General features: G+C 38.0%; 1 protein-coding gene across 1 annotated transcript in view; it reads right to left on the bottom strand.

Annotated features, from left to right (window-relative positions):
* GALNTL6 (polypeptide N-acetylgalactosaminyltransferase like 6) overlaps positions 1-22,565 on the bottom strand; it is a 1,118,676-nt gene that overhangs the window by 71,228 nt on the left and 1,024,883 nt on the right. The window contains exon 10 of the mRNA XM_079142956.1: positions 8,245-8,466. Coding sequence (XP_078999082.1) covers positions 8,245-8,466 — 222 coding nt within the window. The remainder of the gene's footprint in view (positions 1-8,244; positions 8,467-22,565) is intronic.

The raw sequence follows: 22,565 nt of genomic DNA, 5'->3' as shown, positions 1-22,565 counted from the left end.
AAGTAAAATTTTTTTTTTTTTTTTTTCCTGGTACAGGGAAGTGAATCCAGGGGCACTTTATCTCTTAGTTACATTCCCAACCCTTTATTTTTTTCTTTTAAGAGAGGGTCTCACTAAGTTGTGTATGACCCAGCTAAGATGCTGAGCGGCCTTGAACTTGTGCAATCGTCCTACTTCAGCCTCGCAAGTGACTGGGATTACAGGTGTATTTTGCCAGTCCCTACTCTAATTTATTCCTTTTACTAGAATGTTCATTTTTTGCTTCATTTAAAACATGATCAGGGCTGGAGGCGGGTAGCTCATTGGTAAAGTGCTTGCCTGGCAAGCATGAAGACTTGAGTTTGAGCCCTTGCATAAGGAAAAAACAAGAGTTGTGGTGTTGATTCTTTACTGAATTTCCCAAATATGTTCCTTTTAATATGTATATGGATTCAAATCCTCTATTTTGATGTTTACTTGACTTAAAGAGTTTAAATTTTTTTTTTTTTTTTTAAGGGGCTTCTTTTTTGGGAGTTCTATGTGGAGTGTTTTTCCAAATCTTTTGATGATATTTTTACTCTTTTTTTATTTGTACACTTTTCCTTTCAACCTACAATTATTCTTATTTTATTTTCCATGGTCTTTCTTGACTCTTTTGTTTAATTCTAATTCGGTCTTCATTTCTGAAAAGATTTTCATTCTTTCATAGTTCATTCCTGAGTTTTCTCAGTTTTCTTTCCATAAAGTCATGTTTCTATTCTAGTCATCTCATTTCTGAGTTGTTCTAATTCTGATTAATGTGGGTCTTTCGAGCTTTGATTGTTGGTAAGATTCTTTGAGCTTATTTTGACTTTCGCCTTCATCGAAGTCTTCATCTTCTTTGTGGTTACATTTGCAACATATTTTAATTGTCTGTTGGAACTGTATTTGGTTCCTTTTAATCTTTATCTTTGCATTTCTATATGGGGTTTTATTATAAACTGCTTATATTTTCCATATATAAATGAGGTAGTTAATTGGATTATTAGAAGAATATTTCTGTGTAGGGCTCTCTTCTCTGTTGTTGTGAAGATTTTGAAAATAGAACCTTTTTATCTATATAGACTTGTCTCCATCTCTAAGGGCTCAGCCTGGTTCACAAAAACTTTCTGTCCCAGACGCTGTGTGGTCTGGGTTCCTTCCAAAACAGAATTATTACTTTTACGTGTATTTGGTGTTCTGTACTTTCCGAGGTCTATCTCTGTCTCCTTCTCTGGCAGCTTCTGTTCTCCTGGGATCTCCAGTGTTTCATTTTGGAACCATCTCAGCAGATTATAAAGAAAAATTATGTGGGGGTCAGGAGGGGACAGGATGAGTCTCTGTCTTTCCAAAACAGGCATGTTCTGGAGTGTTTCTGAAACACTTGTGAGCTAAGACTGCATCAGCATGGCTCAGGTACTTTCTCATGGCTCCTAACTGGTTTCCTGTGGTCTGTTTGCACAGGTCCTTAGCTTCGAGCCTGTGGGGAACTCTGAATTTCATTGCTAATTTTCAGGTTTGATTGTTTTTGTTTCTGATCTGTAAAGGATTTTCTTTTTTTAGGGGAGGATATTTGTTGTTGATTTGTGAGTCCCCTCCTTGGACAAGTATCAGCACTCCTCTTTTACTTTTCTGTCAATTCCTTAGCTGCTGTCTGGTGTTTAGGTCACACTAGTCCACACAGTCCACATGGGGAATTCCTTGTCATCAGTTTTATATAAGATGATATCTTTTGTTATTCTAGATGTTTTGTCTGGTCTTTATGATTAAATAAAATTGTGCTGTAGCCTCGATTTTAATTAGTTAATTAATTAATTAATTTTGTGTGTTCTTTTTTTAATATCAGAAATTCCAGTGTATTTTATAGCAAGAATATTGTGAAAAAGATCGTTTTTATCGTTGCTCACAAGATATTACATAAAGCTGTATAATTAAAATAATAATTAAAAAATGAAAATAAAGAAAATTTAATACTGACATGAGTTCATGATGAGAATTGAAATTTCATTTACTCCTGTCATATGAGCCAGGATATGTTTATGTGTAAGTATGTATCAGATACAAATGCCCATATTTTCAGAAAGAACAAAATAAACAGAAAAGATAAAAAGTTTTGATTGGCATATTTATATATGCTATATAGAAGAAGAAAAACACATTTGTTAGCTCTCAAGCCATTATGACTTGAGTCAAATTCCAACCATGGGGGGTATCAAGATATTCAATTTGCTCATCTGGGAATATGGAACTAAAATCATGTTTGTTGTAAGGCACTTGAAGTTTGTCCTCTTAGCTCCGTCTCAACTGTTGAGAATTCAGAAAACACATAGCAACATTTGAAAGGATAATGCAACTCTTTATGTGTCCTTACATTTCTCTTAACTTCCGCATGGAGCTTCAGAGAGATGAATTAGCATAGTCTACCAGCATTGCCCCTGCCTGAGAAAATAAATGACAGATCAAGTCAAGTCTAACACACTCATAATGATAAATCATCTTTGAATGACTGCTTAATTTAAAGACCTGGTTTGATGATCTACACTTACTCAAATGGCAGAGATGATTCCCTGCATGGTTGCTAGGGGAACAATAGAACAATCTCAATTTGCAGCTTTTCTAGTTGCAAGACCAGGTTGCAGGGGAACTGAGGAAAGCAGGCCTTGGCTCTCCCAAGAGAACGCGAGCAAGCTTTGCTCATTGTGTAGAAAGTACTGGCTCTTAACTCTATCACTCATCAGTAGTGCTCATACAGAATTTGAAAGAGGCCATATTACATGGTGAGATGGTCTTTTAGATAATGCACCTCCTAGTGTTGAACTTTCTGTCCTGTAAGCTGATGTGGAGAAATTTGAAAAGCCTTGTGCACGATGAGAACATTATGTGAAAGAGGAAGCAAGTAGGTTAAAAGAAGTCAAGAGCAACAGCCCCATACAGAGGAGAACTGAAATTATTTCGGGTGCCTGTCTTTGTGAACATTCTTCAGTTCAGGGTGACATTCATCTCGGTAAAGGAATTTAAATAAGCAGCCAAACTAGTTCGGTATTGAGGTGAATTTTGAAAATAAAGATTTAAAAAAAGTTTCGCACAATTGCAAGATGACAAATGGATGTGCCAGGATTGGCACATTGGGGACAGTAAGCAGACACCTTTTAAAAGAATTTATGGCACTGTTTAGAAAAGACACCTTTGTCTGTTTTACATCTTTTATTCTGCCTTACATATGGTATTTAGAATTCTGTAGAACTCTTCCTTTCTGGACTATAAAGGAGTACTATAAATGACTTTAGCAAATTCATGAATTCTAAGGAAGGGAAAGGATAAGATGGAGAAAAATAATAGGAAATTCAGCTTCTTTCATTCAGTATCTTGACACAAAAAGAGACACTTCATATGTGAGTGGTACGATTTTCCACTTTAAACCTGTTCTTATCCCATCTAACACAGCATCCCAGAAAAGCACATTGCTTCCATCTGAGTGGCACCAAGAGAGGTAGGACTTCTACTGCTCAGAATCCTATTTGGTCTCTCTGGGCCCCGTTGGCTCCCCAGCTCCACCCACTGCCCTAAAGCACTGGAGGATGGGATGACTTCCGGAGGGCACATCTGAATCAGGTGTGACTGCCGTTCTTTTTTTCTCTTTGAAGTGCTGGGGATTGAATCCAGGGCCTTGCATATTGTAGGGGAGTGCTCTACCACTGAGGTATCCCCCTGGCTCCTTTTGTTTTGAGACCTGGTCTTGCTAAGTTGCCCAGGCTGGCCTCAAACTTGTGATACTCCTGAGTAGCTGGGATTAAAGGCATGGCTCACTGCCTGGCTCAGATGTGACTTTCATCTCTTCCACCTACCTTTTAAGTTGGAAGCTGATAAAGAGAGTTGGAAATTGCTGGACCAGAGGATTTTTGATTTCTCTTCTTGCTCTTAGGATGATAGAAGAGAATGTTTTGGATGTAGATCTGATAGTCCATCAGAATTGGTTACCTGAGATTCATTTTACAAACTGTCCTCCTGGTCAAGTTTTCCAAAGAACTAGATTTTGTCTGGCCAATGAGGGAGTGATGCTGAGCCTCCTCCCCTGGGTGAGAGAGATTGAGAGCTCACTGAGTTCTGTGGGGAATGAGATACCCAATTGTGTGGGCAGAGCAAGAGATTGGTGAGTGGGACAACAGGGAGCCAGGATCTGAAGGAAGTGATGGAAGGAAACTTGGGATTTCTGGGATTGGGGGATTCTAAGTATTGGGAGAAGCAAGTGCAAAGGCCCTGAGGTGGGTTAGGGTCTGACCTGTTTAAGGAATGGCAATGATGCTAGTGTGCCTAGAAAGGTAAACCAGGTCTAGTAAATGATGAGGGGGACACAGGGTCAAATCATTTGGGATTTTTGATTTTCGCCAGAGAGAGATGGTAGTATTTGGAAGGTTTTGAGTGGAGGAGTGGTCTCATTTCCCATTTTAAATGGATTGTGTTGAGACTAAACTTAAAGGGAAAGGAAGGACAGATTTGGGAGAGAGAAGCAGTCATGAGACCGAATTTGTCAGGGAAATGAGCAACCGTTTATAGGTGGTTTATGGTCTGTAGCATACCCTGAACAAACTGAGTTCCAACTATTGGAGCCAAAAATCGCCTAAGCACTTCATCGTTTACCTAGAATCAGGCTGGCACAGAGAAGCAGGTGGAAATCATTCCAAGCACAAGTCCATAAAATGACAAGTGGCCCTGCTTCCCATAAAGGATCCTTGTGTTTAGTTGCCGGAGGTCTGTGGTTTCCTCCCATACTTACTAGAAAAGAACCAGAGTCTACATTCATCTTTTCACTTTCTTATGAAAACAGCAACTGACCTATTACATTTATTTAGGAACTTTGCCTGGACTAACAATTAACTTAAAGTTCATGGGAAATCAAAGTACCCTCTCATATACTGGATTGGGTCCTGGAACAGAAAATGAACATTAGCCGAACAACTGGTGAATTCTGAGCAAAATCCGTAGTTTAGCAATTACTATTGTACCAATGTTAATTACTTAACTTGATAAATAGACTAGTTGATGCGGTAAATATAAAATGGTAACAGAAGCAGCAGCTGGGTGAAGGGTATATGTGAACTTTTTAGTACTACTTTTGCAATGTTTCTGTTAATCTAAAATTTTATTATTTTAAATAAAATTTAAAATGAAAAGTTTTATTTTAAGAAAAATCCAAAAGGGAAAACACATACACATGTGAACATTTTGAAAGATTTCTTTTCCGAGCTTAAGTTATCCCCCAAATATATTCTATATTTTTAGCATTTTTAATCTATTATTAATAAAAAGCCTGTTATTACACAACATAGAGTTAGAAAATAGTCTCTAGATTATGGTTTGGATATGAAGTGTCCTGGTAAAGCTCCTGTTAATGCAGGAATATTCAGAAGCAAAATGAATAGGATATTAGAGCAGTAACCTAATCAGTCCCTCCCAGTTTGAATGGACTGATGAGGTGATAACTGTAGGCAGGTGGGGTAAGGCTGGAGGAGGTGGGCCAGTGGGGGTATACCCTGAAGGGTGCATCCTCCCTATGGCCTTTTCCCCTCTGCTCTTTCTCCTTCTGTTTCCTGACCCCACCATGAGCTGGCAGGTCTCCACTGCTAGATCCTTATGTCATAATGTGCTGCTCACCTTGGGCCCAGAGCAATGGAGTTGGCTCCATGTGGACTGAGACCTCTGAAACTAAGAGTCTCAAATTTTTCCTCCTCTAAGTTGTTCTTGTCAGGGTTTTGACCCTAGCCATGCCAAAGCTGATGAAAACACTCTCTTTTCATCACTTCATTTAGATTAAGCTGCAATTCAAATACTTCACTTGCCTTCTGAATTAAATGTGCATCTTTCACTTCTCTCTGGGATCCACCCCACCTGAAAAATAAGTTCTTTTCAAAACAATTTACCAGTGCAAAGCCTTGTGGCTTGTGGATTTCCTATTTCCCTTCTTTTTTGCCTTTTTCCAGTCTTCTCCGTCTTCATCTTGGTATACACCTATATCTGTACTCAGCAAATGTAATCAATCACCGCTGACCTTTGAACGATACTCACATTTATTTTATTCTTCCCTAAACCTAAATGCAACCTTTATTTATTTACTGTTTTGAAGCTTGGGGGGAAAGAAATTAACTATCATGTTAAAAAAATCCAATCTTAGTTTCCGATTGTTTAAACCAGTAACAATAAGTGCAATGTCTCAGGACAAGTGACATGCAGTGACAGGCAATAAGGATGAAAACGCTGCTGTAGACCACTGGGTCTTTCAGTGGTTCTTATTTTGATTTTTCCTGATAGGTTGTGTTTTCTCAAGAATCTCAGTGGAAGCTTTGAGTCCATTTCCAAACAAGTAGCCTTATGAATATGGATTATGGATTAGTCAGGTAATATGAGAAAATATGACCAATTGCAGTTTGAAGTGGTAGCCAGGAACAAAAATTTATGTTTCTACATAAGGTAGGAAAAAGATTGATGAGATTTTACCCCAGCATTAAATCACACAATGATACTGTGGGGGTCTTCAAGTCTATTTCTTAGTTATTTGTCAGGACAACATTTAAACTACCATAGGGAGTTAACAGAATAACAATTAACCAAAAAGCTTTAGGAGGAAACTCTCCACTTATTGGATAACAAATCTCTATGCCTTCTAATATGTTAGTTAAGAAAGTTCTTCTTGGTTATGTACTTTAAATTTCCAGTGCTATAAATTAAGTCCACGACAAAGAGCTAAAATCAATACAAGTGGATGAACAATACTAATATTCCAGGGAAGTTTTAATGAAATGTTTAAGATGCCAAGGATGAGGCCAAATAAGCTTACAATATCTCCCTCATACCTGAGGTGTTCCAGGTCCAGGCAGAGAGAGGCATTTTCTTGGACTCCTTCAGCAAAACAAGCTGCTGTGATTTTCTAATGCATCTTCTATGGGAAATGAGGACAACTCACCCAGGAAAGATGCCTGAATGCTCTGGCCTCTCCTCCCATGCCCTGGGGCAACCCTTTTCCAGAGTTCTCCAGCCAATGACAATAACTAAGCAATGGCATCTTCTCACTCACACTGTAAAGTCAAAGATGACATTCAAGAAGCTCCTCCACAATGATTGACAGCCCATGACTGATGAAAGGCTGGGGAATTGGACTAGTGTTGGCATCTGGCCCGGCCCAGCCTGCACTGCCCCTTGATATTCTCTGTTCAAAGCAGGTTAAATTGTTAGGAAAAATCCACCTTATCTGATACTAGTCTTTGCTTTAGAACACTCTTTTCTATAGGGAAATGGCTATAGTAACAACACTGAATGGAATGTAACCCAGTACAATAGTCCCTTTTATGCCAAAAGATAGATTTTTAATTTAGGACCTGGAGCTATTCAGCTCTTTCCATCATGAAGTGAAATCAAATAGAAGTGTTCAAAGGTGGAAAGGTTACAGCTTATTTCAGGAACCGATATGCCTCTGGCATGTTCCACTGTCTATGTATTATGGAAATGCATTCCTTTGTGATTCTGCAAAATACACCTTGGTTAGAGAAAGAGCCAACCACCCACCCCCTGCATCACGGGCACTTGCATATGTAAAACAGCAACAGGGCTATGCACAGAGAACAGGAGGGATCCTATTATGGATAGCAGATTGCCTTATTTGCACTGTGTCATGACAGATATTTTCATTCTCTACAAGATCTCACAATTTCACAAATCTCAAGTAAAAATATTTTTCAAGATTTGATTGCTTATTTATTTATTTTTGTGGTATTGGGAATTGAACCCAGGGGCTTGTACATTCTAGCCAAGTGTTCTACTATAGAGCTACATCTTCATTTGTGTGTGTGTGTGTGTGTGTGTGTGTGTGTGTGTATGTCTGTGTATTTTATTTTGAGACAGGGTCTCACTAAGTTTCTCAGTCTGCCTTTGAACTTCTGATTCTCCTGTCTTAACCTCTCGAGTAGCTGGGATTCTAGGAGTATACCACCGTGCCTGACTTTTCAGGTACATTTTTAAAGATCCATTAAGGAGTCAACAGTGATCAATAGTTTTGGGTTGGGCTAACAACACTGATGGTTGAGTCCTTATTTCTAATATTTTCTAGAAAAGAGAGTGGGCCTTTATTTATCTGAGATGATTTAAATTGATCTTGCTTGGTTGCCGGGATAAAGAGTGAAAGTTTAGCTGGCCCTCCCACCACCTGAGGCTTTGAGAGATGGACACACTCTCACAGGTAAGAGCACATTTCCTCACCTCGCCCCAGGCAGCAGGTGGGGGCTCCACAGGAGGGTAATATTTAGGCACATCCCAGGCCACTGCAGCCATGAACCACTTGAAATCCTTGCACTTGAGCTGTTTGCGCAACTCCTTCTGGGCAGAGATGTCCCCAGTAGAGAGGTGTCTGTACTCAGGCCGCCGCTGGTAAATGTACTCAGCAAATTCATCCATCCACGTCTCAGCCACCCGTTTCAGGTTCTGTGCAGCAGGAAAAAAAAAAAAGAAAGTCTTTTATTGACTTTTATGCTCCAAGGGTGGCTTTAGTTGCAGCAGAAAATGAAAAGAGAAAAGTCAAAGAAATCAGACAACCTCAGGCAGGTCTGGTTGGTGGCTTGTTAACAGTGAGAGTTTTCATAACTGCAAGAAGTGCGATATGATTGGCCTGTGGCTTTGTGCACATTCTGCTTCTGGCATGGGGTTCAGATGCCAATTTGGTAATTAATTCATCAGAGTCAGTAAAGATTTGACTCACAATTACATCAACTTTCTCCTGTTGTTTTATGATCAGGGAGTAGGAAGCTCAGTCCTGTCAGTTTTGAGATTGAGCAGGTAACCCACACTGGGTCTCAGATTCTTCACTTGAGAATGGCAATAGCAATAGCTAGCTGTCCCTGGGGGTGGTTGTAGGATTAAGCAAGGTAACAACTGTGAACTGCTTAGAATGATACTTGGCACACAGTAGGTATGATGAAAAATAGAGCCATTATTATTAGTAGAGGAAGAGTACAGGATTGGGAATAGGAGAACCTGGGTACTGAGCTTGGTCATACACACTCAGTTGTTCCTATGGCCTTTGGAACGAGCTTTAGTGGAGATGAGATGCTCTCTAAGATCCCTTCGAGTTCTATGGTGAGTGATAGAGGGAACAACTTCCTTTGTCTAAAAGGTACAAGTTTTGCTGCCTCCAGCTTGAAGCAAGGCTGGTGTCCCATAGGCTCTTGTTCTTGTTTTTCCTGTTCAAATTCCTTATTTTAAGTGCATGGCTGGAGGGAGCATTGACCTGATTCAGTTTCTCATTTGACCACAATGGCTGGGAACTTAAATAAGATTCAGGCAAAAGTCATTCAAGTTAGTCATTCAACTAGTGATATTTAGGGAAATCACTTTGTCTTCAAAATTGCTCTGAAACCCTAATTTAGTCCAGAACCATGCCAAGAGTTTGCCTGGATTTGGAGTCACAGGTTTTGATATCTTATTCCTAATGGAGGTGTATATTCTATCTGCAGTGTCTCCTGATGGACTTCCTACCAGTCTGCTCCACACCCTCCATGGATTCTTGGTTACTTCTGTATGGTAGTTACAAAGTAGAGCTCAGTTAATACAATAAGACACAGAAAAGAGGCAGAGCCACAGAGACTACTCTGGTTTCTTGGTTGCCTCTATTCCTCCCTTTTAAAGAAAGATGTTGCCTAGATAGGAGGGCAGGGAAATGATAGAGACAGTTTAAGAACTGTCCCTGAGGGGGTACATCTGCTGTTGCTTGCTGCTTCATATCCCATCACCATTTTCTTACCCATAAACACTTTCCACTCCTTGACACATGATCAAAGTCAACTCTGTTTGTAATATTTTAGCTCTTGCCATTGATTCTGAATTGCCCAATTCATTTGGGGACAGGAAGGGCCTCTCTGAGATGGCACCATGAACCACATAAATGCATGGAACCCAAGCAAGAGTCTATGGCATCCTCTTGCCATTTACATTTCATTTTGACAAATGTTCTGTCTGAAATGCATTCTATTTTTATTTGTCTTCAGACAGAAAATTTTTATGAAGGTTGGGAAAAAGATTCAAAGAGAGGGGCCTGGGGTTGTGGCTCAGTGGTAGAGTGCCTGCCTAGCACACGTGAGGCACTGGATTCAATCCTTAGCACCATATAAAAATAAAATGTACTGTGTCCATCTATGACTAAACAAATATTAAAAAAAAAGATTCAAAGAGAATGGAAGAAGTTAGTTGATATTAAAACTTTATGATCAAATTTGACTTTAGGCTGTTTTTGCAACCTTTTAAAAAATTCAATTGGTAAATAAAGCGGAAGTACTTAATTTTCCAACTACTTTAGATCTCTCTGATAAATGAAAATGAGTAAAGTTAGGAAAATACCAAAAGCAAAGACAAAGAGGCAAATTACCCAGGAATTTAAGTTTTAAAACTTCTGATAGCTCACAAAAAAAGAATTCCTCATGAAGGAATCTATTTTGACTTGGGTTATACACTTTAAAACTGTGTCATGAAATTAGAGGTAGATTTTTTTTTTTTTTTAATACTCAAAGACTTTGTTTTATGATAGTACAAAGGCTGGTGATGTGAAGATGGAGAGGTAGCTGCAACCATTGTCTTGGTTAGCATCATCTGCCTATTCTGAGGCCTTGAATGTGTAAAAGGTACTGCCTCCCTGTGTTAAGGTTTTCCCAATGCTGCCCATCAGCTCCTGACCCCACGCACTCCTGAGGCAAGAAAAGGTGCCAAAACATACCTGACCTTCCTTCCTATGGTCCAACACATCATACAGCCTATCTCCATGAGGCTGAAGCAGCTATGCTGGGACTGTCCATAGGGACCCATGGCCACCAACATCTAGCTTGTGGCTTCAGCCTCTCAGTTTTCTAGATCTAGTTTTTTTTCATTAAAGTCTAGCACCTTGCATGAATACAAGCACATGTGCATGCTCATCTGGGCATATGAACTGTTGGGAGTAAGAATGTATCATATTATAAATGAATGTGAACAAATTCATAGGGTGTGTATGTAACTGTGATAAAGGCATTAAAATAGGAACAACTTAAGGAAGTGCCGTTGCTAAAGGGTAGATTTTTGTTTCCTTTGCTTTTTGAAACAGAAATGGAAATATTGCATATTTTAGATACATTCAAAGAGGAAATAGTGCATATTTTAGATACATTCATTTAGAAATGGCTCAAAGGATGATGATAAATGTTATCCTAAATAAGCAATATTAGTAAGTAAAAGGGGTGGGTGGCAGCAGGTTGATAAATTGTCAACTTCAGGAAAATTGTAGTGTTGCTAAATGGGAGACTTGACACTGAGCTCTTCATCAGCATGTCCTTTTCAAATTGAAAGACATTAAGTTGCAGATTCGATTTTAGAATTTCTCAAATACTGAAGAACATATTAGGATCATGCACATGTTTCAGAAATAATGTCAAATCATTGATTCTTTTTTAAATTATTAGTTTTAAATTATTAGTTTCCAGGTGTTATGGTTTAGGTACGAAGTGTTCCCCAAAAGCTCATGTGTAAGATAATGCAAGACCGTTCAGAGGTGACATGATTAAATTATGAGGGTTGTGACCTAATTGATGGATTAATTCACTGACATGGATGAAATGGGTAGTAACAGGTGGGATGTGGTTGGAGGAGGTAGGTAACTGGGAACATGCCTTTGGGGTATATATTTTGTCCCTGGTGAGCAGGTCTCTTTCTCTGCTTCCTGGCTGTTATTTACTGAGCTGCTTTCTTCCACCATGCCCTTCTGCCATGATGTTCCCTGCCTCACCTCTGGCCCAGAGTCATGGAGTCTATTTACTGTGGATTGAACCTCTGAAACTGAGTGCCAAAATAAACTTTTCCTCCCCTACATTGTTCTTGTGAGGTATGTTGGTTACAAAGAGTAAAAGTTGACTAAAACACCAGGAGACAGTAACAATAATTTAATAATAATTGCAAAGACTATGATGGCTGGTTTCTCTCTAATTATGGTTGTTCCATAAACATTTAAACACAAATAAAACATCCTGCCCTTTCTCTAATGGCCAAATAACTCACTAGACATCTTTGATTATAGGCTCTCTGAATAGAATTTCCTATCAGGAGGAAGCTTTCCATTGTTATGGTCAAGGAATAGCCTTCAATCTCAAACCATCCAGGTGGCTGGCCAAATAAAATCACTCTGGGGTCATTATTCTAGAAATAACAATATACTATATTAATTGGTCAGAGTAGTTCTTTTATAGATTATAGAATAAATCCACTCATTCCAGGAAATATTTATATTCATATACATATTGAATTCATCCGTGTATTTATATAGGAGCACATACACACACATTCAAATCCATGGAAGTAGTTGGGGGGGTGCAAAGCAATATTTCTCACTTAAGCATTTGTAACTGTGAAAATGTGGAATCATGAAACGGAGACATCCCCATAATATTTCTCACCAGAAATGATAAAAAGAGAAAAATAATTCTATCTTGAGTTGTGTTATCTGTTTCTGAGACTGAGTGAACGTTGATAAAGGTGCTAAGATGTTCAAATAATAGTTATCAAGAGGAAAGAGAGAATAAAACTTGGACAACAGGAGACTGACACATGCAATCATTTACTTCTGAACTACCAGAAGTTACATCTGTAGAGGTTTACTTGTACACATGGAGCCAGGTATTAGCTGGATTTCCCATTTTATGAGATTTAAACAACAGTGCTTTAACCTCTGATTGCATGTCCTTGTCCGCCTCAAGAGTTCTATGGAATCCTAGGGGTGGGAGTTCACATACACATCCTTCACTTTTACTGTTTTGGAATCTTTTTTCTCCTGCTGGCTTCTTGCCCTGGACTTGCTCTCTACCCTCTATCCTGCGAACACTTGAATGGGGTGCTTAGGTACTTTTCCTAATCTCTTAAATACCTCTCCAGTAGGTCGTCTAAGTATAGGCTTTTCCTGAAGACTGAATAGCATGAATGATGCTGTAGGATGGAGCATTTGACCACTTAAATTCTTTCAAACCTTTTGATTGCTATAGGAAATGTCACCCTAACCAAAACTCCTTCTTCCCTCTGATGGCTTCCTGCCATGATGCTGTCCTCAAAATTTCCATAAGGTCTCTTTTGTAGAGTTGTACCAGAATATCATGTTTTCCTTTTTCATGCAGATCAAATTCATCTTCCTCATTTTCCCTGATCATCCTGGACAACTCTGAGGTCTATTTTTTCATAACCAAAATGTCCCTTCCAGGTGTTTTGCTAAACAAGGCAATTCCCCTCAAAGAAATGTCTGACTCTTGAATTATACCCCACCTCCAAGGTTTTGCTATATAAGGGTTGCCCACTGTTTAAGACATTCCACAATAGGTCCCTGACAGTCCTCTTTAATTTTATTCTCCTATATGACACTTTTGTTTATATGAACTGATGTATTCATTGCCTTTGAAAAAATATGACCCCCTGCTTTTATTCCTATCAGTTTTTCTGCCTCAGTGCACTGTCCTATTTATCTGATCCCATCTGTTTCTTGAAACTCTTTATTTCTTCCAATTAGAATTGCCAGAATAAACACACAGCATATAGTTAAGTGTGAATTTCAGATAAACAACAAATAATTAAAAAATACAAATATAATTCATACCCCAATTAATAATACTGCATGGGACATGCTTATACTAAAAATTCTTTGTTGTTCATCTGAAATTCAAATTTAGGTAAACATCTTGTTTTACCTAAACATCTTAGGTAAAAATCTGGCAACTCTACTCCCCAAATACATAATTTGCCTATAATACATGTTCCATGAATGTTCATAATTCATTTAGTGACTATGTGCAGAGGCTGGCGTATCTCGATGCTATTGACAATACATGGTGAATGTTTTGCTTCTGCGGAAATTATTCCAGAGAAGTTTCAAGCAGGTCTCTGCTGAGGAGTCTGCTGTGATACACAGCTGATATAAAATAAACACACATTCCCACTGCTTTTCAGCTTCGAACAGGTGGATCCTGCTGGCCCTCTATCTGTGAAGCAAGCAGGGAGGTAGCCACAGAGTTTTTGGAAGCAGCAGGGCTAATTGGTAGCTATAGGCAAGGGCACAGCATGGCTAGAATGGACTGATGAAGGCACAATGCTAACCTCAGTCTTAGAATGGGTAGGGGAAGGTCTTCTATCTTGCATATCTGAGCTGGGCTTCATCTAAGACTGAGTTTGTGTGAACAAGGAAGATTAGGGTGGAGGGCCCAATTCTATTTGAGTTGGACCTAATAGGTCTTCCCCTCCTGGGGAAGTGCCCAGCATAGGGGTCATGTAACGGTTTGAGAAAGATATCTACTGGAGCTGAGGAATAAATTTAGTTCTTTGGTGTAGAAAGCAAATGAAGGATTTCTCTATTTTAAAAATTTGCAGACCTTCATACTTCTTGGTGATAAATGAAGTAAAAGCTGTTATTCTGAGCACCTTCCATGTAAAAGACATTGGTAGCAGGCCTTTTTTTATGGTACCATTTTGTGATTCCTTGTGTATCGCAACATGCTCCCCTATTCAACCCAAACTGGTATTAATCTCTGCTTTCTCTGCTACCCAAATATTTATTAACACACTTAACACATTCAACTCTATTTAGAGGTCTTTTGCATTCAAGTCCTGTTTTCTTTGCACAATCCAGCACTAAATCTGTCCTTAATTCTAATACTCATCAGGTCTCTGAATTGATATTTTACAAGGAACATTAAATCACATTTCTAGCTCAGTTCATATGAACGGATTTCTGGTTCTGACTGTTCATCTTTATTGGGCAGCATGAGGAAAATAGATCGTTCCATTTTTTTTCCTGCTGGTTCAAGAAACTATATAAATCAATGTGCTAATCATTTTTTTTGCCAGCAACATTTTAGACCCTACTGTTCAATTTTCCTAAACATGCAATCCCTGTTCAGCTTCTCAGCATGATTTTTGAGTCAATTGTTTCTCTGGCCATGAGACTGTCCCAACAAGCATTTGTATTATTTGGGCTACCTCATCTCAGTAGCGTGCTTGTATTTCTTTGTGCAGAAGGTGATCATTACCTATGCATCGTGTGACCCCAATCCACCTGCTGGAATTGTGTCAATATTAACCTATTGTATTGTGGCAAGTTGAGTAATAGATTTTTCTTTCTTCAGCTGTATATTGTTGGGTGCTTCCCTGCTCCAGAAACTAGTAATAGCTCACAGAGCCAATCTTATACAGATATAGTTTCTTATTTGTCACAGTCACTCCTACAGCAAGGAATTGTATCACTATCCCATGACTTTAAAAATTCTGCTTTGATTTGAATGCATTTCTCGTCTCCTCTTTGAAGCTTAAGAGGGCTTTAGTGGCTCAGCAGTCCCATCCCAAAGCCCTCATATCATTGATAATATGATAATGTCATGATGGGTACAGCTCAAAAGAGAATCTCTTTAAGAGAGTCCCAACCTCAGAACAATTATTCAGCCCAGCGTTACTTTCCTCTGATCTGAAGGATTCTTTGAAGTCAGTGGGAAACCTTCAGTGTAGGGAGAGGAGGCTAATCCAGTCTTACAAACAAGGCTTCTCTGACAGGCTATTTCCTCTTCCCTCTTCCCCAAGGCTGTGTGAGCTGTTCGTAGGTGGTTACTTGCTTTTGGTTGTCTTGAACAAAAGTTAGGTTTTTCTTTGATTTTATATCTTTATCATATTTTTGCCTGAATATTTTGAATATTTTTGATAGTGTTTATGGAAGCATTTGATGTAGGCTGAACAATCATCTCCCTGAATGATTTAGTAATGTTCTTATTTAAAAAATGTAGCTTAACTTTAAAAACAACTTTATGGGAGAATAATTGATATCCATGAAACTGCTTATATTTGAAGTCTACAGTTGGGCACACTTTGACAAACATCTATATTAAATTAAATCATCATCACAATTAAGATAATGGACATATTCATTGTCCCTAAATGTTCCCTCTTGTTTCTGATATCTTTCTCTTAGTTTCCTTTCTGTTGGAGTTTTACCATTCTCAGGTGACCAACAATATGTTTTTGTATCACTGTTGTTTAATTTGTATTTTCTGAACTTTTATATAAATAGAATCATAGACTATGTGCTTTTTTCACCTGGCTTCTTTCACTCAGGATAATCATTCATTCTGAGGATCATTCATATAGTTTCATATATTACTTTTTTCTTTTTTGGTATCAAATATTGAACCCAGGGATGTTCAACCACTGAGCCACATCCCCAGCCCATTTTCTTTTTATTTTGAGACAGGGTCTTGCTAAGTTACTTAGGGCCTTGCTAAGTTCCTGAGGCTGGAACTCGTGATCCTCCTGCCTCAGCCTCCCGAGCTGCTGGGATTACAGATGTGCACCATGTATTACTTTTTATTGTATTTTGTCCTATGAATAAACCACAATTTGTTTATCCATTTTCTAGATGATGGACTTGTAGGTTTTTTCTAGTTTTGGTCTATTGTAGATAAAGCTGTTATGAACAGTCTTGTACAAGTCTTTGTATGGGCATTTGCTTAATTTCTCTTAGGAATATATCTTGAAGTGGAATGGTTGGATCATGTACTAGGTTTATGCCTAACTTTTAAAGAAACTGCTAAATTGTTTTCCAAAGTGGCTGCTGTATTTTGCATTCCCATCAGCACTGTATGATTATTCCAGTTACCTTACAAATTCCTCAACCTAAGTTATCATCAGCCTTTTTACTTTTGACTATTACAAAATCATGTAGTAATATCTCAATATGTTTAATTTGCATTTCCCTAATGACTGATGATGTTGAGCATCTTCATATGTACTTATTTATCATCTGTATACTGTTCTTTGTGAAGTATCTGCTTCTTTTGCTTATTAAAAATTATATTTTTGGTGCTGGGGATTGAAAGTAGGATCTTGTTCATGTTAATCATGTGCTCTATCACTAAGCTCTACCCTGGTTCTTGTTTTTTTAAATTGTTATTATTATTCTAGAATTCTTTATATATTTTGCATATAAGTACTTTGTCAGATGTGATTTGCAAATATTTTCTCATGGTCTTTGCCTTCTATTGTGTCTCAACTGCCTTTGAAGAATAGGTGTTGTAATTTCAATGAACTTCTTTTTATCAATCCCCCCAACCCAGGATAATTATTATGGTATATCTAAGAACTCTTCACCTAACTTCACAAAAATGTTTCTTCATTTGTTTCCCTAAAAATATTGCAGTTGTGCCCTTTACATAGCTCTGATTCATTTTAAGCTAAGTTTTGTACATGGTACAAGATATGGATTCAAATTTACTTTTTGGGTATGAATATCCAATTGTTCTAGAATTATTTGCTGAAAAAAACCTATCTGTTTTGCCACTGTATTAGCTTTATACCTTGTTGAAAATCAATCAATTCTATGTAAGAATCCATTTCTGGAGTCTATTCTCTTTAACAAATGGATTATTGCACACATCTATCAGTTTTTGTTGTTGTTATTGTTGTTGAGTTGTAGTAGTTTAAAAAATACTCTGGATGTTAACTCTTATCAGATGTATGATTTACATAATTTTCTCCCATTCCTTTGGTTGCCTTTTTATTCTGTCAGACATGTCCTTTGATATACAAGCTTGCCTAATTGTTAAGCTTCAAATGTATCACCTGAAGTAATCATGTCTCTTAAGATAAAATTATGTTGAATGTTTCTTATGAAAGGCTGCTAAGCAAAAACCTGTTTTAGCTATCCATTGATACATAAGAAATTACCCCACAACTGACTGGATCAAAACAATAATAAACATTTTTTAAAAAACATTTACAGCTTTTGTGGGTCAGAGCTTGGGAGCAGTTTTTGATTAGGTAAACTGGTTTAGATTTCTCATGAGTTTCAGTCAGATTCTTCCAGAGGAAGTAATCATCTTAAATTTTCATGGGGCTGGAAGTTCGTTTTCTAAGATGGCTTAATTACATATCACATTGGTGCTTGCTGTTGGTAGGAGGACTCAATTTTCTCTCAGGTGAACTTGTAGACAGGGTTTCTTGAGTATCCTTATGACTTGCTATCTGGCTTCCCCAAAGCAAGCTCTTCAAGAGAACAAGCTAGAAAATGCACTAGCCTTGGAAACAAAAACAAAAACAAAAACAACAAAAACTAGAATTATAGGACAGAAGTAAAAGCATGGTTTCTGATTTTTATTTATTCTAGAAGATACTTAAAGGATTTGGGGGCTAAACTTGAGGATTGGAATATGAGAAAATTATTTCCTTGATTGTGTTTTTGAAATTCTGAGGAAGTGGAGATAACTGGAGATATTGAACTACTGGAGACAGACCACAGGAAGAGAGATCTTCTGAGTCTCAGTGAGCACATATGTTTCATGGCTAGGACTAGACATCCTGTTTGAGAATGTCTGGCATTTGGAGGACTAAAGCATTGATTCCTCCAAAGACAGCACCGTGAGTAGAAGTTAATGCTCTTATTGTGTATGGTGGTGATGGTGTGTGTTCTCCAGTGACTTCACAGGCAAGACATAAAGAGCAGGAGCAGAAGAAGCAAATCAGGAGAGGTACTGCATCTGGCAAGTGGGTGCTTGAGCATCTGGGAGGTCTGGAGACACTTTGGAACCACCCAAAGGTTGTTCATTTCTGGCAATTGAGCCAATGGTATCTCATGCCATCACAATTTACATCTAAGGAAGTATGACTTATTTTTAGATGATTATTATAAATCCATTTGATATTTAAAAAAATAAGCTACAACCAACATTTCCAAACATTAACCAAAGAGAGTATCAAGAGTCACAGGAACATCCATGGCAAACATTCAGACAAAATGTGCTATAGCATTTATTTATTCCAGCAGTTGTTAGTAGACTTGATTCTCCATACTTTCAAAACAGGGAGAAAAAAAAAAAATCCTCTATGTTTATAAAGTGCTCATTTCAGGGTCCTTAGCTCAATATGTCTGTTTATAGTTTAGGCAATCTGTGAAATTTTATTTTTTCTTGGCAGTGGTGGGGATCAAACCCAGGGCCTTGAGCATGCTAGGCAAATCTCTATCACTGAGCTGTAACTCCAGCCTGAGAAATTGTTTTGCATACTATTTTCAGAATCAGAACACCAAAAACATACACATCACAAAGTTAGCATTTGGTTTTTGGCCAGTTCTCAGTTTACAAAATACCAAATGTTTTTCTCTACCTCATCCAGCATTAAAAAACAGATACATTGGTGCTGGAATTGAAGTTGGAAATGGAATTCTTGCCATGAACTAATAAACTATTAGAAACAAGATAATTAGAATGGAAATGATCTAGCAGAGGCCTCAAGCTCTGTGTTACTGTGCATTTGCACATCTCGTGGGAAGAAGCTAATTCCTCCAAATGAGTCCCTCCGATGCAGGTGCTCCTGTGCTGTCCTCATGGGGTTGGGGTCCTGGAAGGCAGAGTTATAAAGCAGCCAGCCTTGATCCCCCTTGCAAAAATGGCATTTTTGTTTATTGAGATTATGGCATACTAGAATATTTTAATTTGCTTAAATTTCAGCAGCTTAATTTTGTAGCAGCAGGGACCTATTTTGTCTGAGCGAGATTTCTCTTTTCTGAGTCTCCAGTGGAGTTGTGAATGCAGGAAAATGTTCAGTTCTAATAGGAGTAATGATAAAAACATAATTATAATTCCCCCTAGTCCACAAATAGGGCTCACCATGCAGTTTGTTTCTCAAGTGCTTTGGAAAAAAGAAAGCTATATAAATGCTAAATAACAACATATTGTGTCAAAATGCTCTATACAGGAGGAAGAATAACCAAATCAAACTGGAAAAGGGATTATCTGAAATAGAAAATAAATTCCTTTTTAATTTCATTAAGAGTGACAAAGTAAAAGTACTGATTAATAATGACAATCGATTGTCATAAAAATATCTACAGCTACCACTTAAATATTATATTTACTCTGTAAAATATTCCAGTAGGTGTAAACAAAAGCTAATATAAAATGTTGAACCTCATGTGATAGCTATAGAAATGCTGAATATTGTCCCCACAGCTTGGGGACTGCCTCTCTCAATTATATGCTCCATTTTGCACAGTAGAAAGTATCAAATAATTGATTCACAAGTCATAGCTGAACTGAAACTTGGGAAAGCACCAAGGAATATCTGAAACAATTAAGTTGAACTAAACGCCTTAATGTTGGTAAGAACACAGCATCTGTGGGAGCTTTTGGGTAAAAAAATATGTAGAGCAAGTAAATAGGAAAAAATGAAACTGAAGGGTAGTTTTGAGAGGTTTTTGTATGAAATGAAATTTTAAAACAATGTCTTAACCTCTTGTATTTTTTCATGCTGCATGAAATGGCAGAAGACTATACCTGCAAGTGATTTACTGTTTTACTTTCTATTTTTAATGTCTATGTATGGTATGAAAATTCTATGCTTTACCTCTAGGTGATTTAAACAATTTAAAAGACATTGTGTTATTCTATTGTTATTTGTTAAGCAAATGAACAGAGTATACAGATACTTAAAAAGAAAAAAAAAAGTTCTGGTACCTCCAGGTTAGGAATTAAGGGAACAAGTGAGGGTCAAGCAGTGGGAAAAAAACTTGTGTTTCTGATTTTCCCATTTTCCCTGGTGAACAGAGTAATTTCACTGCCTTGTTTTCTTTGCGTATAACACAAACCTAAAATGCCCTGTATTCAAGAGGCACTGTAATTAAAGGGTGAGTGTGCGGGCTCCATCAGCTTTGCTTGTCAGGGAATTTTCTAGTGCACTGGTGTCCTAAGCTGAGGTGCCATTACTTTACAAAGGAAGCACTTAATCTAATTGGAAAAGCTCAATGCTATTGGTTTAGAATATATGGTATGCCATATGCATTTCTGCCCGGCACAAAGTAGACACATGATAAATACTTACTGACAGAATTTCTCCAGCCTGAGCCTTCTTGGAGGCTAGAGATAATATTTATCTTCATCCCAATGGGGTCATCGTATCTTAATGATTTATTGAATCATTATATAATAAATTTATGATTTATTTTTAGGGAAGAGAACATGAAGAATAATGAAATGCTGTTTGGGAAGTTGCTTGAACTTCAATAAAAGCTTCATGTAAATAGAAGATATGATATTATTTTAGTAGAAAGTATTCTATTTTTTATATTATGGGCAAAAGTGAAGAGAGGCAAAGACACAATTGCAGTATGTGAATCATCTTTAGTTCTTGCCACAAATGTTGGACAGGCTCATTGCCCTTTTTGTTATATTGTAAGGAAGAATTAGAGATGGTTATTGTTTTCAGAGGGGATTGCTTCCGCACAGAAGTCTTAGCCATTTATGCAGGCTGAGTCTTTGGGGAAGAATTTATCTTTCCTACTTTCCAGGAGAAAGTCCATGATAGGCCACCATGTCCCTGAACTCAATGATGGTTTCAAATAAAGCATCTGAACCCTATAGTTTTAAGAAGAGTAGAAAGAAGTGCTTGCTGCTCTTGATGACTAAGGTTGTCATGCTACAGCTCTTATTTGCTGGGCAGCTTTGTGGGAGTAAACTGATTCACAGTCATCGGGGGAGAGAGGTCAATTTGTGGAGTGTAGCTTTCCCATTCATCACCATACTTCATAGCCTTGTTGGTGATTTCATTTTCCGATATCAAACTAGTCATTTTGGTTTTGTTAATGCTTTTCCTTAACTGATATATTTTTTCTGCCATAAACAAAGGAGAACTGCATAAGTTAGATATGGTGTTCTTCTGTTTCAGTGATTTCAGACTGGGATCTGACACCATGGTTAATGAAGGAGGTTTCTTTAATTGACTTGGGGTGGTATGACTTGTACACTGAGCACCCCTCCTCCTCTTTACACCTCTCCCTATTCCCATCAATTTCAGGAGTCTGAGATGATCTGTGAAGTCAGCAGAGTTGGGTGTCACCAGACAAATGGCCCTGGAAGAAAGGTACCTTGGGAAGTATATTACGAAATCATATCACAGCTGAGAGAGTAAAGCAACCATTCTCCCTCAGGCCTTGGATTTAGCCTTTGTACCCACAAAGTACAATGACCATAGGAAATCATCATGGGTCATTCTATTCCGCTAAGATACCCTAAGTAGATACAGAGAGTCAAAAGCATTTGAAACTTGTATGTGGATTAGTGTAGCCTGTAAGATCACTAAGCATAATCTGTCAGTGTAAACATGCATCCTTATACATAAAAATAATATTATATGCTGTATGTGGTGAATACTTCCTATTCTATTTTTTGGGGGGGGGTTACTGGAGGTTAAACTCAGGGGTACTCGACCACTGAGCCACATCCCCAGCCCTATTTTGTATTTTATTTAGAGACAAGGTCTCACTGAGACCTTGATTTTGCACCTTCATTTTGCTGAGTCTGGCTTTGAATTAGTGACCCTCCTGCCTTAGCCTTCAGAGCTGTTGGGATTACAAGTGTATGCCACCATGCCTGCTTCCTTACCTATTACCTTATAATTCCATTGATAATCTATATGAACCAGTTTACATATAAGTAAACTATATAAGACAAAGTAATCATTCCATAATAAGTCTGATGGTTTCATTCAGCCTTTCTCCC

Source organism: Sciurus vulgaris (genome assembly GCF_902686455.1).
Source record: "Sciurus vulgaris genome assembly, chromosome: 5".
In the NCBI taxonomy this organism is placed as follows: Eukaryota; Metazoa; Chordata; class Mammalia; order Rodentia; family Sciuridae; genus Sciurus; species Sciurus vulgaris.
Note: the sequence above shows the minus strand (reverse complement) of the source record. Positions and strands in the feature narration are given on the sequence as shown.